The sequence below is a fragment of the Lolium perenne genome, chromosome 3, assembly GCF_019359855.2.
Source record: "Lolium perenne isolate Kyuss_39 chromosome 3, Kyuss_2.0, whole genome shotgun sequence".
Lineage (NCBI taxonomy): Eukaryota > Viridiplantae > Streptophyta > Magnoliopsida > Poales > Poaceae > Lolium > Lolium perenne.
The window spans coordinates 140497711-140511727 of record NC_067246.2 but is presented as its reverse complement, the minus strand read 5'-3'; the positions used below and the strand labels follow the sequence as shown (position 1 = coordinate 140511727).

At 43.9% G+C, this 14017-nt stretch overlaps 1 protein-coding gene and 1 pseudogene across 1 annotated transcript; both read right to left on the bottom strand.

Annotated features, from left to right (window-relative positions):
• Positions 1-1179: 1179 nt before the first annotated feature.
• Positions 1180-2361, bottom strand: LOC127338421 (putative cyclin-F2-1). Its single transcript, XM_051364533.2, has one exon. It carries the CDS (start codon positions 2359-2361, stop codon positions 1183-1185), a length of 1179 nt encoding a protein of 392 aa, XP_051220493.1. The 3' UTR covers positions 1180-1182.
• A 2291-nt stretch (positions 2362-4652) lies between these two features.
• On the bottom strand, positions 4653-13449 carry LOC127339661 (uncharacterized; annotated as a pseudogene).
• Positions 13450-14017: the final 568 nt, after the last annotated feature.

Here is a 14017-nt window from a genome sequence, read left to right as displayed (position 1 = left end):
CCACTGGGGTGCCTTAGAAATTCCCAAGCTTATGGTTTTCACCATTCTTTGATAGCTCCTTGTTTTTGTTCCTCCATCCCTATCAGAAAACTTCGACACAAAACTTTCTTCCACTTCTTTTTTTGGGGTGACATTAGTGGCATAAAAAATATATTCAAACTCCTATCAAAACTTCAAATAAATTAGAATCTCAAATGTTCAATGAGTTGCTTAAGTGGCCAACATTCAAAGTATTTCAAAAGACTCAGAAATAATCAAAAAGAAACTCAAGGAAACCTATTTTGCATCAAAAGACAAAAGGTTGGGCATGCTGCAAGGTGTCCTGGGGACTCTCTGATCGTCTTAACCAGTTGCGGAGCCAGGATCTGACAACGCCCCAGGCCATCTTCTTGCTACAGTGTGCTACAGTGCGCTACAGTGTAATTTTTGCTAAAGTTAAGCCTGCGTTTTTCGCCCACGCCCCGGGCCAACGCCCGTGCAGCCTGGGGCTTGTCTCCGCCACTGGTCTTAACCATGGAAGCTCTAGCTTCGCGAGATGTTGTTTCTCTCGCGGTGAACAAAGACTATAATTGGGCACTCTTTGAGGTAGACTGTGCTGAGTTGGTGTGTATCTCGAAGGAGAACGAAAAGATCGGTCAATTATTTCGCCAATCCTATATGATGTTCATGAGCTAGGTTTTTCTTTTGAATCTTTTAGTTTAGTCCACTGCACAGGATACCTTCGGCTCGCAATTACCCTAAATTTGCATGCAATAATGTGGTGTCTAATGTTTGGGTCTGAGTCATCAGTGTTTAGAACACAACCCCTTGGCTTATTGTGACCATATGTGTTTGAATTTATAAAGCTCTCAAGTTCTCACAAAAAAAGGTAGTACTAGAAGTTCCTACTCGAAAATTCAAAACGTCACAACTCAATGAATTCGAAAAAAGAAACTCGACGAGTAAATCACCTAGATCTTAGCCATTGCAAATGAAATGGGGAAAATATATAACCAGCAATAAAAGCTGAGATTGATGTACAGCAGTTCAATTCATAGGGAGGGACAATATTCCCAACAATTGCTCAGTTTCAGATGCAAATGCATGAACATTACAAAGAGACATATTACGGTTCTTCTACACTTGTACGAGCTGCCAAAATTGCGCTCTCAGTTTTAGAGTTTGATCAATACGTACTGAGGGTCACAAATGAGCGACTGGGCGCATAGCATGCAGGCATCCGGCCAAGTTCGTGACGTCGTACCCCGTGAGCTCCTGCATATCCGTGCTCCACGCCGCTACGTCCCGCGCAGACCTCGCCAGGAAGATTGCAGACGACGCGACGACGGACGGCAGGTACCCGAGACACGCGTAGTTGCGCAGCGACTCGTCGGTGAGGCGATGCGCCATGCGCTGGATCTTCAGCTCCTCCTCTCCTTGTGCGTGCTTAGTGAAGCGGCTGACGAAGGTGTGCGCCGTGGGGCCGCCGAGCTGGTACCCGAGCGCCACCACCATGCGGCGCTCCACGTCGAGCACCTCCTCCCTCGTGGCGGACCCGCCGACGTACCAGGAGATCTTGTCGGGGTCCAGCTTGGCCAAGGTGCGCTGGCCGTCCTCGTACTTGGCGGACACGAAGATGGCCACGGCGCCCAGGAGGCGGAGCTCGTGGTCGGTATGCTTCCTCATGGCTCGCACCGACAGAACCCGGTCGACGTAGGCCACGGCGTGGTGGAGCGTGCCGTCGACGAGGTCGTGGTTCCGGACGAAGTCGTCCATCCAGTCGATCATGCGGGCGCGGTCCGACGGGGTCACCCGGTCCTGCTGCACCGTCTTCAGGTAATCCGGCCGCGGCCGCTCCTCGGGGCTCCGCTCCGTCCTCCGGAGGTTGGCGTCGATGTCGTCTTCGTAGTCGGGGCACACCCGCCGGCGCTTCGTAGTCGAGGGCTTCTCGTTCTCGGAGACGGCAGCGGATAGTGGCAGCGGCGCCGCGCGCTTTGGGAGCTTCGGCGGCACGGGGATCTCGCTGGGCGATGGCGGGAGCACCTCACTGCAAGGACGGGGGAAGACGGGAGGCGGAGGTAGAACACGGGCGGGCACGTCGTCGACGGGCAGCTGATCGCAGAAGAATCCGATGCTGGGGGGCGGGGTTCGAAGACGGGCGACGGGCTGCCGAGCGTAGGAGAATTCGAAGCCGGGGGGCGGAGGTCGACGACGTGCGGGCAAGTCGGCGACGGGCTGCCGAGCGTAGGAGAATTCGAAGCCGGGGGGCGGAGGTCGACGACGTGCGGGCAAGTCGGCGACGGGCTGCCGAGCGAAGGAGAATCCGAAGGCGGGCGGCGGAGGGCGAGCAAAGGCCCAGGGATTCACGGCGCGCTGCATCATCGCCGCCGATGGAGGGATGAAAGGTGGATTCTTTCCTGCTTGTGCTGGTCACACGGTGTGATCAGGGAAGGGAAGGGGTTGTGAGTTTGTGACTCTTGTGATGTTGTGCAGCACCCATATATACTCCTTCGGGATCGTGTCCGACTCTTCTTCCATGCGCCTAGTACCAGTCATCCTCTTTTTATCTCTGCCACAGTCCGAGTTCGCGTCGGCCTTTTCTACTTCAACTAACCGACCTTGTAACGCGTCATGATCACGCGACTAAAGCCATAGGCAGGGATGGCCGCATGCTGCCGGCACCGTGTCCGTGTGACTTCCGGTTCGTGGCAGAGCTAAACTCCTGTCCGTGTGAGAGACATATTTCACATTGATATATGCTATTTGTTGAAATCTAAATGAATTCGTAATGCAATTACGATTAAACATAATTGAATTTTTAGGTAATAAAGTACGTGTCTTATTTATAGAATATAAATACTTAAATTACAAGCCACGTAAACATCAACATGATAGAACTGAAAGGATAGGAGAACCCTAGACCCTCGGCAAAAAAAAAATTATAATCCTAACCGAAGAAACCCTTGAGCAAAATACGAACGCCTGTCACTCAGCCTCTAGCATCACCGTAGCAGCCAACCAAGGAAAGGTGGACGGACTACCTCTTCACCCGAGCTCGATACGGCTCCATCGTTGTCCAGCAGCTTTGCGGGTCTTCAAGGTAGCCTGCCAAAGGTAGAGCCATTGCCATTGAAAGAACAGCATCGAGCTCCAGATCTTGCACCCTCACGCGACGATGTCGGAGAAGGAACCCAGATCTATCCGCCTCCAACCACAAACCTAGCACAAGATTCACCATCTTCTAGCTATCGCAACCGCATATTACAGTTCCTGAAAACCCTTCTGAGCTTTGCTCCGTCGCTGGAGCGAGCGCCATCACAACGATAGCGATGACACAAGTCCACCACAAGGATGCCACCGTTGCCACGCCATCCCCGCTTGAACAAACCACTAGATCTCGCTAGATCTGAAGACCGGCGAGAAGACCATGATGCCGATCTGAAGGACTGAACAACACGTGTTGCCATCAACCCCGAGACACTGCCCTAGAGGTCATCGCCGGTGTGCGAGTAGAGTCGAGGCAGATTTATTCGTTCAGGCGCCGATCCCACCACCCCAACAACCCACCATGGAAGACAAAACCTAACCCTAATGAGGTCCCCCCCCCCCCCCTTCCCCATGCCGCCACCAGAGTGGCAAGCAGAGGGATATGGAACCAGGTCCAACGCCCTGGCCAAAGATTGGAAGGAGTCCAACGTCGCCACCGCCTCTCACGAGAGGAAGAGGGCAAAGGATTAAAAAAAAACTACTGAAATACTCCATCCGTCTATAAATAGATGTCTGAGGTTCGTCTAAATCTCTGGATGTATCTAAACACTAGATAGCATCTAGATACATTAGATTTAGACGAATCTTAGACGTCTATTTATGCAGAGGCAGTATTCTAAATATGTGGAAAATGTATGTGTTATGCTTTTGAAATAACTAAATGTATGTGGAGTACAAGATTTTATCACAGTTTTATTTAATATATTGAAAAGATTTCATACCAATGTGGAACAGGTTAGGCTCAACAGTTTTCAAATCTACGCTCAAAATCGTGGGAGTGGCGTTTTGGCACCCGGGAGCATATGCTCCCGGTTTTTAAACTTTGTTTTAAATGCTCTTTTAAAATGTTGAAAAATTTGAACACAAAATTTAGTGGATACATCTTGAAATTCTACACATTCAAAAAGTGGTTTCACAGAAAACCGACATTTTGTGTGCCATCCGTAAAAAAGACAAATTTTTGTGTAAAAAGAGGTTGTGTACGAGACGTTTTATTTGTCTTTTTTACACAAGTCACAAAAAATGTCGGTTTTTCGCAAGACTTGATGTGCGCACGTAAAATGTTGTTACGTAAGCGAGAATTTTTTTATTTGAATTTTTTGAACATTTCAAAATGTTTTTCCGGTGGCAGGAGCATATGCTCCCATGTGCCGAATTGAATATCCGCAAAATCGTGGACAACATTCTAGACCAACTGAACTGACCATATAAAGTTAAAGAGTACGGAAGTCCAAGACCAGGCGCTACTGCGCTAGTTTGAGGCATAAACCCTATTTCCCTATTAGCTAGCTAGCTAGAGAAATGGCATAAACCCTCTAGGCGGAATTCGCTGCTCTAGTATACACCCTTAACAAAAAAAGTTGTAGTACGTGTACTAATACAAATGAGAAAAATTCCCTATTTTACCACTACATCATGTTTGCAAATGGTATTATAATGTTATCAAGCTTACAAGATAGGGCCCTGGTGCCAGCCTTCGAATGTTCCGCAGATTCCAAAGAGCGTGATGTCTGAAGGACCATCTCGGAGTGTAGTCGCAGGCAGTTCATGGCCATCTAGGAGACAAACATGGGGAGTCAATATTTAGTAACAAGTGGAAAGAGTAACTGCATATCAAACATATCAGTAATTGGTTTATCTTCACACATTATTGAGAGAACAGTACCCTGCGAATATAAAGATGGTTAGCTACTCCTACTTAGCAAGTAAAAAGACTGAGACAATACAAGGTTAATAGCAGACGAACTAGTAGTTAGCTTAGTTTACATTATCAGAGATATTTGTGCAGTCAAAAATCAAATATTGTACAATAATGGTCAATTTACATATAACGCTTGCTATGTGCTTATTATCCTATCATGGCTAATACAGATGGCGTAGAAGAGACCAAGAACTGATTCATTCTGCAAGATGGTAGGAGTACTCACGGATGTGCACTCTGTATCAGGACAGCTTCAGCAATTTGCAAGGCCCATGTGCGTATCCATTCTAGACCAGTAGAAATGTCCCGGTTGCCTTCTATAAGAATGGATGCCACATACGACGGGTGCAAAGCAATCAATATACAAGAAGCTGCAAACAAAACAGACCTTCTCACATATGCTTCAGCATGCTGCGTAATCTCCCTGAAGAAAAAAAAATCATGTCAAAATACGACAATCCGTTACCACATAAGGTCCCTAACAGCGGAAATATTTATCCTGACATGGAATACCTAGATCCTATCATATCCAGAAGAGCTGGGGCAAGAGCTGATGCCTCCGGATGCATGGCCATGCACTTCATACAGACACCAAGCATGTATATCAATTTACCGAGGACAACAAAGTCCCGATTGAGCAGGTCCACCCCATGTCTTCTTTTGTCATATCCTTGCATAACAGGGAGCATAAACGCAGCAGCATACAAAGGAAATTTGTTTTTTGACCCCTCCACCTGCAAATCTTTTGCTTTCCTGAGACCCCATTTGCGAGATTTTCCTGATTTAACCTGACCTGATCTAGATGGAACTTCTCTTTCATAACGGTGTGACCAACTCAAAAGTGATCCTGGTTCTGAGACCTCTCTCCAAGGGCTTCCGCCAAGAGGTCCTCTGTCACTAGGAACCAACCAGGACGGGGAAGTATCAGAAATTAAGTTCCCATGCCGCTGTTGTTTATTTATAATTTTAGTTTCAGCAAGCTCCTGCGCTGCCTCAGTCATAACATCGATAACTAAAATACGCTGACTTATATCCACACTCGATTAATATAGCAATTTGGTCAGAACATCTAATGATTCAAATGGGTTGGTTACCAGCAAGGCGACTAATGCCTTCTGTCGCTTTTCTTCAGCAGAATCTTCCTCGCTTTCCACTGCAGCATCAGAACAACGTACATGCACCAATGCTTGAACAAGGTCACCTGCGTTGTGGCGCAATTCATCAGGTGATGCTCTCACAAGTTTTTCAGCAGAACTAAGAGCTCTTTCAACCTTGTGAAGACAAAAAAAAGAAAGGTCCGGATTGTGCAGTAGTTTTGTATGAAGTATTCGTAGCAGTAAGTGGAAACTTACACCATCCAGATCGTCAGGTTTTCGTAGTGCAGCAGCAAGATCACTTAGATGTGTGAAATTCTTCTGCAAATCTGTGTCATCATCTGATAGATCATATGGCTCCAGCGAGGAATCACTGGAAGCATCAATGTCCATGCTTTCCTCATCACAGTGCTCCTCAAAATTTGTAGCAGCACCAGACATTTCATCAGAATCTAATGGTTTGATCTCTACGATTTTTACTCTGTTGTCTGAAATATCATGCCTGGTAGCCTTTGCCTTTTCTCACCAGCATTTCTCCTGTTCTCATCACGTGAACATGGTTTTGATTTGCTTCCAAGTTCTACATCATGTGAAGGAGCTTTGATCCTCTTTGGGGAAAGAACCCCGAACTCCCAGTCAACATTCTCAGAACAGTCGTCATCAAGGTAAAGAGGATTTTTCGGATCAACAATTTTAGAAAATGTCAATGCAACAGCACTGGCCATCTTCCGGACTAAATCAATTGGGCTCTCTAACCTACCTATAATCAAAACAACATTCATTAAATAGATATTATGATTGTGCTAAACTGCTAACCGCATTCTGGTAAGCTGATGCAAGGCAAGAGAAGTACTTACAGGTTACTCCTTGAAGAATACAATTCAATACATCTTTAGTCATCTCTAATTCTCTTTTTGACATGTTCTCCAAACATAACCCTATTGCTGCAGTGATATCTGCATATTACTTAAGGAGAAGAATGCCAGATGATTACTTGCATTGATAAATGAACAATATACATTTTCGAAAAAAATAAAATAAATGAACAATACAGTTTTAAGTGCCTCAAAGGATACAAGCTTGTTGCTCCACTGAATATGACTGAACAAACTCTTTCTTGGACCAAATACTAACTAAGGTTTGCAATGTAACCATGAAGTTTGATGTCTTTTGAATCTGAGTTTCCATGACTGAATTTGGTGGAAACTCAAAGACAGCATAGTGAAGAATCCATCTCAGGCAGCATAAAGGAAATGTTTTCCAGAGCAAAAATTTGTCAATAAACATTGCCCTGAAGCACAGCAAAATTTATGTTAAGCAAAAGAAAAGGGTATAATTTATAAGAAATAAGCAATTTAATAAATTGCTTTCAAAGTCATGCAGGTTTGGACGATCTAATAATAGTTGAACATACATGGACCATGTGTTTGTCCATCATAGTAAAACAGCAACAGTAAAAAAAATTTAAAGGGCCTGAACAATATTAATTGCCTTATCACCTAACATGCGGACTAAAGAAAATTAGAAAAAAGAAGAGCTTAGAGCCTTAGACATGACAACATACCAAGAAAATATAGCTTTCCAATCGCAGCAAATGTTAGGTCCTTGATATGAGCAAATATTACTTTATGCTTAGACATCTATAATTTATGCTTATACATCCATGCTTTCCTAGATATATGTCTTCAACATCTATACCTTACATGTCCACCATTCCATGAAGGAACATCGTGGCAGACACCAAACATATCACGGACAAGCTTATTGGATGTTACCTGAACATGCAACGCTGAACCATATGGCAATGATGGCATGCAAAATACATCATCACAAAATAATCTGTACCCATTAAGAACTAAACCGCATACAACGCATTCAACAAGTTTAATGAACACATGCCGGGCAGATTAACATGTACTCCCCCCGTCCCATAATATAAGATGTTATTACAATTTACAACCAATATACTAACATCCTATATTATGGGACAGAGGGAGTACTAGTCAGCATCCACACAACAATCTTCACAGAGAGAAAAAGGGAACCCCGCAGTGACAAATACTGGTTTGCATAGTTGTCAAATTGGAAATTTGTGAACTAAGGGCATCTCCAGCGGAGCGATGCAAACGGACGTTTTTCGTCCGTTTGCGTCTGCACGGACAAAAAATGCGCTCCAGCGGCGCGACGCAAAACGTCCGCACCGTCCTGACGCAAACATGGACCAAATATGCGCCAGGAATGCGTCTGTGCGGACGCGTCCGCGCGTCCGTTTGTGTCCGGTTGGGCTGCATGCAGCCCTCTCTCTCCTCCTTTAATCATGCATGTGGTCATTCCTAGTCACACAAATAGAATCTCTCCCTCTCTCTCCTCTCTAATCACGCATGCGATCAAATAAATGCGTCTCTGCCGCTGGAGAAAGGGCAGACGCATGCGGACATGCGGACGTTTTTTGTGTCCATGCCCGACGCAAACGGACATAAATATGCGTCGGGCCGCTGGAGATGCCCTAAATCCTGGCCAAGGAAGCCTTTTCAAGTATACTTCCTTTCACATAGTAACATAGCATGCCAAATAGACAGTTGACTAAGGAAGTAGCTAAGCTAGAACAAGCACTTAAAGTATTTAGTACAATTAAAGTGGTCATAGGTATAGCGGACGGATAAAGCGTGCTGAGAATGTTAAGAGGGGTCGTGGTAGACCTAACTTGACATGGGAGGAGTCCGTTAAGAGAGACCTGAAGGTTTGGAATATCGATAAAGATTTAGCCATGGACAGGGGTGCGTGGAAGTTAGCTATCCACGTTCCGGAACCATGACTTGGCTTCGAGATCTTATGGGTTTCAACTCTAGCCTACCCCAACTTGTTTGGAACTGAAAGGCTTGGTTGTTGTTGTTGAAAGTGGTCATAGGTACTATCTCACCTCATAACAGTCATATGCATGATACTCTGATTAAACAGCGTCCACAAAATCCAGTAAGCTTCTTCATCACTTATATGTTGTGATGCGAGTTGGAGCAACATCTCTTCAGTCAATCTTTCAATAGAATGTTGATCTCTCAATGCTTCAACCACATTGAACCAAAATCGAGACTGAGATACATTCTTGGCCATGTCAGGAATTATCGTCTTACGATCTGATGCTACACATCTCTGTAAGTGATTACGGATCATAGGAATCAATTCAGCAACTAAAACGCCTGAAAAGATCAATGTGTCTTATCAGACATGAAGATCCTGATGCCTTTTGTGTGCCATAACGATAGTAAAAAAAAAGGTACAAATCTTATGAAATATAAATTGTTGTGGACCAAGTACTTGATATGCTAACTATCAGGAGATCCAATCCATTGGCCCAAGTCTGGTCAACTTCGAAGAAATCGGGATTGCAGACAACAGCTAAAAACAGGAATCAAGTGTAAACTGAAATTTACTTTTAAATCAAATCAACCAACCGATTGTAGTGGTAGTAATCATATCCATGTCAAAAGCATTACAAAGAGTGGAAAAGAAGCTGCTGCCTCATCCAAGCCATAGTAGTAGATCACATAAATGCAGAATCAAGATGCCAACCTGAAGCATAAGGAGTTGAATGTACTAAAATTATTGTATCCTACCAAACGACATGGCAGAATCATTACTGTAACAACCGGAATTGGGCACACTGTTTGTCGAAATTATTTGAGAATTCGTAAATGTAAATTTCAAGAATAAGCAAGTCAACAGCACATATGAATTTGCATTCTGACAGATGAGGTCTCACCAGTAGACCCACGACGGCTAATACGTGATAGCACTTGACCCACAAAGAGGAACACAGGACTTAGCACACCCTGTTCATTGCCATCTTTGTCAGCAGATGACTCGATAGCTGCTTCTTCGGCTCGAACAAGAAGTTGGCTGACAACACTCTTGAAGAATGATCTTGCTTGTGTTAAGGACTTCAAATTTCAAGTGAATATTGTGCCAAATAATGGAGAAAATTAATTAATTAAGTCCTACCCCCCACCCCCTAACCAAACCCACATTTAGACCATTCTATACTTGCGACCCACTCACATTGAAACATGCTAGAAGGATGGAATGAGAAAATTAAGCAGGGAAGAACCCTGAGTGATTTAATTTAGACTTGAAGATATACAGTAGATACAACAAGGATACGATGATGTAAGAGCAGATGCGGGCTCCCGTTGTTGCTTTATCTGGAATAGATGCAAGTAATTGTGCAACTCTTGAGATGAAAGTCGATTTTTCTAGGTTGAGAATGCCATCATCTTGCTTATTGGAAAAGGTAAACTCTTCAACAATCTGGCACACCCCCTTATTCTCAATCAAGCATAGAACTAATATCCTACAATGAAGGGAAAATCATAAAAATATCAATAACAAAGCAAAAAACAACTAGCAGGAATGCACCAAGTATTGGCTTATGGGGTAGACGAGTGGTCAAAGAGATATAGAGTGGCCTGCTTTTCTACTTTTACAATATTTTATTGCTTAAGATCATAGTTGGAGAAATACCATAGGAACAAACTTCAAGGAGTTCATACATCAGAAACTAATCTTGGTTAACTTCAGGAGTTAAAATAATAATTACAGATTGTTGAATTGTGCAATCAATTGCTCTCATGACACTATGTTGTCTCCATTCCATTCCACACTTCCATCTGTCCTTACCACATATGCCCCTTAGCTCCGCTAAATCGTTCAGCAGCTTTCAAGAGCCAACTTGAAACGACCAGTTAAATATATTAAGATATCATATAAGCGATTACCTCCCTTTTTATTTTTAACTGGACAACTTTGGACATCAATAGTCTCCACACATCTTTGGCCAATGTTTTTTTCTAATTATTGCTAGCAAAATTAACCAATATATCATGCTTTTGATAAAAATATCTAACATAGTAATTTTCATCTCACAAATCCAAATACTTTATGTCTATCTGTAGTTGTGCACATTCTTAAATGACAAGTAGAAGAGAACAGGTTGAGTATCAAGTGTGATCTGCATCTGTATACTTTTTTTGTTTGGTTATATTGTGTTATCTCCTCTTCCTCAGCAACCTTCCCTGATAATAGATTATCAGAAAATGTTCCCATGTTGCTTCTGCTATAGCTACATAAAATACAATACTCGGAAGTGCAAGATAGGATCTGCACAAAACTCTGCATGCTGAATTGTTTGGCACCACATGGCTGAAGCATAGTGATTCAGTAAAAATACAAACCAACCATCAGGAGAAAAAAGAAGGCATGATACTCCCTCCGTTCCTCAAAAGTAAGGCCTATAAATTTCTTCAGAAGTCAAAGGACGTAAACTTTGACCTTTTTCTAAAGACTTGGTCAAACTTTACACTGTTTTGACTTTCGAAAAAATTTATAGGCCTTACTTTCAGGAACGGAGGGAGTACTAGTTAAGACTTACATAGTTCAAGTGTTGAACTGTCATGCAAGATTTGTGTGTGCTAAGAGACAATTGTTGGGGTTATCTGATGTCTAATAAAAAAAGCTTGATAATTGTCCAGACCAAAACAGTTTAATTGACACAATATTCAGGTGTGATGACATATCATAGGTAGAGGGTTGCTTAAGAATAGACCTTTCAATGCTCAAACAGAAAATGTTATGATCCTCCTTAGAGCCTTCATTTTGAGATAAAGCCGGAACAAGAGCCTGAATCACTTCAGTAGGAGGACCTCTGACAAAAAAATGAATCGTAGATTTCTTTTCTCGTAGAGCTGCGAATCTGCCGTAGCCACTTCAAAGCAATATCTGGACAAACAAAGTGCAAAAGTAGGATTATAAACAGAAACCATATGCATGGGACTAGCAAACTGCAAGAAGCTTAGTGAATGAGGTACCGCTCAACACTATAATAATCTATGAGAACATAATAAGCATATAAAAAAGAAAGGAACGATATGAAAAACTAGTTGGCAAAGAACGTTAGATTACCCAAGTCCTCATATTTTAGTGACATGAGCAAACATGCATTCTTTCATTATAAACAGATGACACGACGAGTATAATCCAGTAAATACTGAACACTTCTGCTGCAAATCTCTCTTCACTCTTGCCTGCCACCCACGGTATAGTGAATATATATAGATGATTTTAGGATGGACCTGAGCATGAAATAATTTAATACTTCCTCTGTTCCATTCTGTAGTGCCTATAGTTTTTTGGCACGAAAATTAGCGCAAGAGTATTTTTTACACAAGACCCCTAGCTGAATGATTTGAGATCAACGTAAAATTTGGGAAATCCATTTCTTCCTAACCTACCATAACAAATCCCACAAATCTTTCTTGTTGATTCTTCATATATGTGCAACCAAGTTCAATTGAGGAAAGTAAAACATTGCTGCCTAATTTTAATGAATTGTTGGGCCATGCATTAGGAATCTCAATTAACTGTTTCCAATTTTATATGGATTTTTTCTCACGCATGTTGTGTGGGAGCTGAACGGGGAAGGGGGTAATTGGAAAAAAGCCACTACAACCTTATATTTTGAAACAAATGCCAAAAATCTATAGGCACTATAGAAAGGAACAGAGGTTTATGACCATAATTTTTTAACAGACTATGAGTTCCAAGTTCAGGTTTTGATTAATGGCACAATCACTAGTCAAGCAATGCATATACACATGACACTGATGAGTCGAACAGATAAAAAATGATTGTATGACACAGTTCGCAGATGACATTAATGGTGTATGTTTCCGAGACTGAGTACTGTATTTTCCGTTCTATCCTGATTCGTAATAGACAGCCTCACGGTTAAAAGTATAAAACTAACATTCCTACAGTTACAACCCTACTACCGTCCTTCCCAGCAACAGAATCAACCGAAACCCTCAAAAAAATTGTGATCGAATGAATGAAACTGGAGAACCAAAGCATAGCCGGGATGGTGGGTATGGGTTGATGCATGCATGACGGCCTGGGTTCGAGTCTCCGCACTCGCAACCCAGGTTCTACTCACTAATTCCTCTATAAAACTGCCAAGGGCCTCTTCCCCCTGGTAGGCGTCTTTTTTTTTTGAATGAATGAAACTGAGGCTTGGAGTCCCACCTGGCTTCTGAAGGGCTCGTCCACGGTACCTGCAGGGGAGCGAACGCGGAAGAGAGCGCGTCCTGTGGAGGGCGCAACTGAGAGATGGGGATGGGGTTGCGGGGGATTAGGATTCGGGGCCTCACCAGCGACGGTGGCGGAGTCCACGGGGAAGAGGAGGACGGCGACGGCGTGGATCGCACGGACCACCTCGCCGGCGGTGGACGCTGCGGCGACTGCGCCGGCCGCCTCCGCCACTTTGTCCATGGCTACGGCTTCCAAGCGCGCGCCTCCGCCTCCACCCTCCGGGGAGACCGCGACCGCGGCGTTGCCTGCCATGAGAAGCAAAGGGGAGAGAAGTGGGAACAGGCGAGGACGAGAGCGTTCGAGGGGTTGCGGGGGGGGTTGGTCTTTTTGGAGCTACAGAAATATAAAGTAGGAGCACATTTTGCAGGTTTTGGCTGGAGATAGCTCGTGGTTTCAGCATATCCGAGAGTTTGAAGTGTGTTGGTGCATATAGGTGAACCACAGTATATAGGTTTTGGATTTAACAAAGTAAACGCTAGTTTTATTCCGTATTTGTTAAGCTTATCTCGTAAAAGTTTTAAACCGCCTATTCACCCCCTCTAGGCGACATCCGTGTCCTTTCACCATCTAGCTACTTCTATGAACCTGTAATCCAGAGATGAACTACTCACGCATCACTTCGGAAGCGGGCATGGTGATGAAGAGGCCTCTGGTGATGATCTCCCTCTCCGGCAGAGTGCCGGGAAGAGCTTCAGAATTTCCTCCCGAGCTAGGGTCGATGATGGCGACGGCTACGGAACTTTTCATGAATGGAGGCTCAGGTTTTTAGGGTTTTCCCAAGGATGTGAATTTATAGGTTAAAGGGTGAGGTCGGTGGACGCCCGAGGGGCCCACA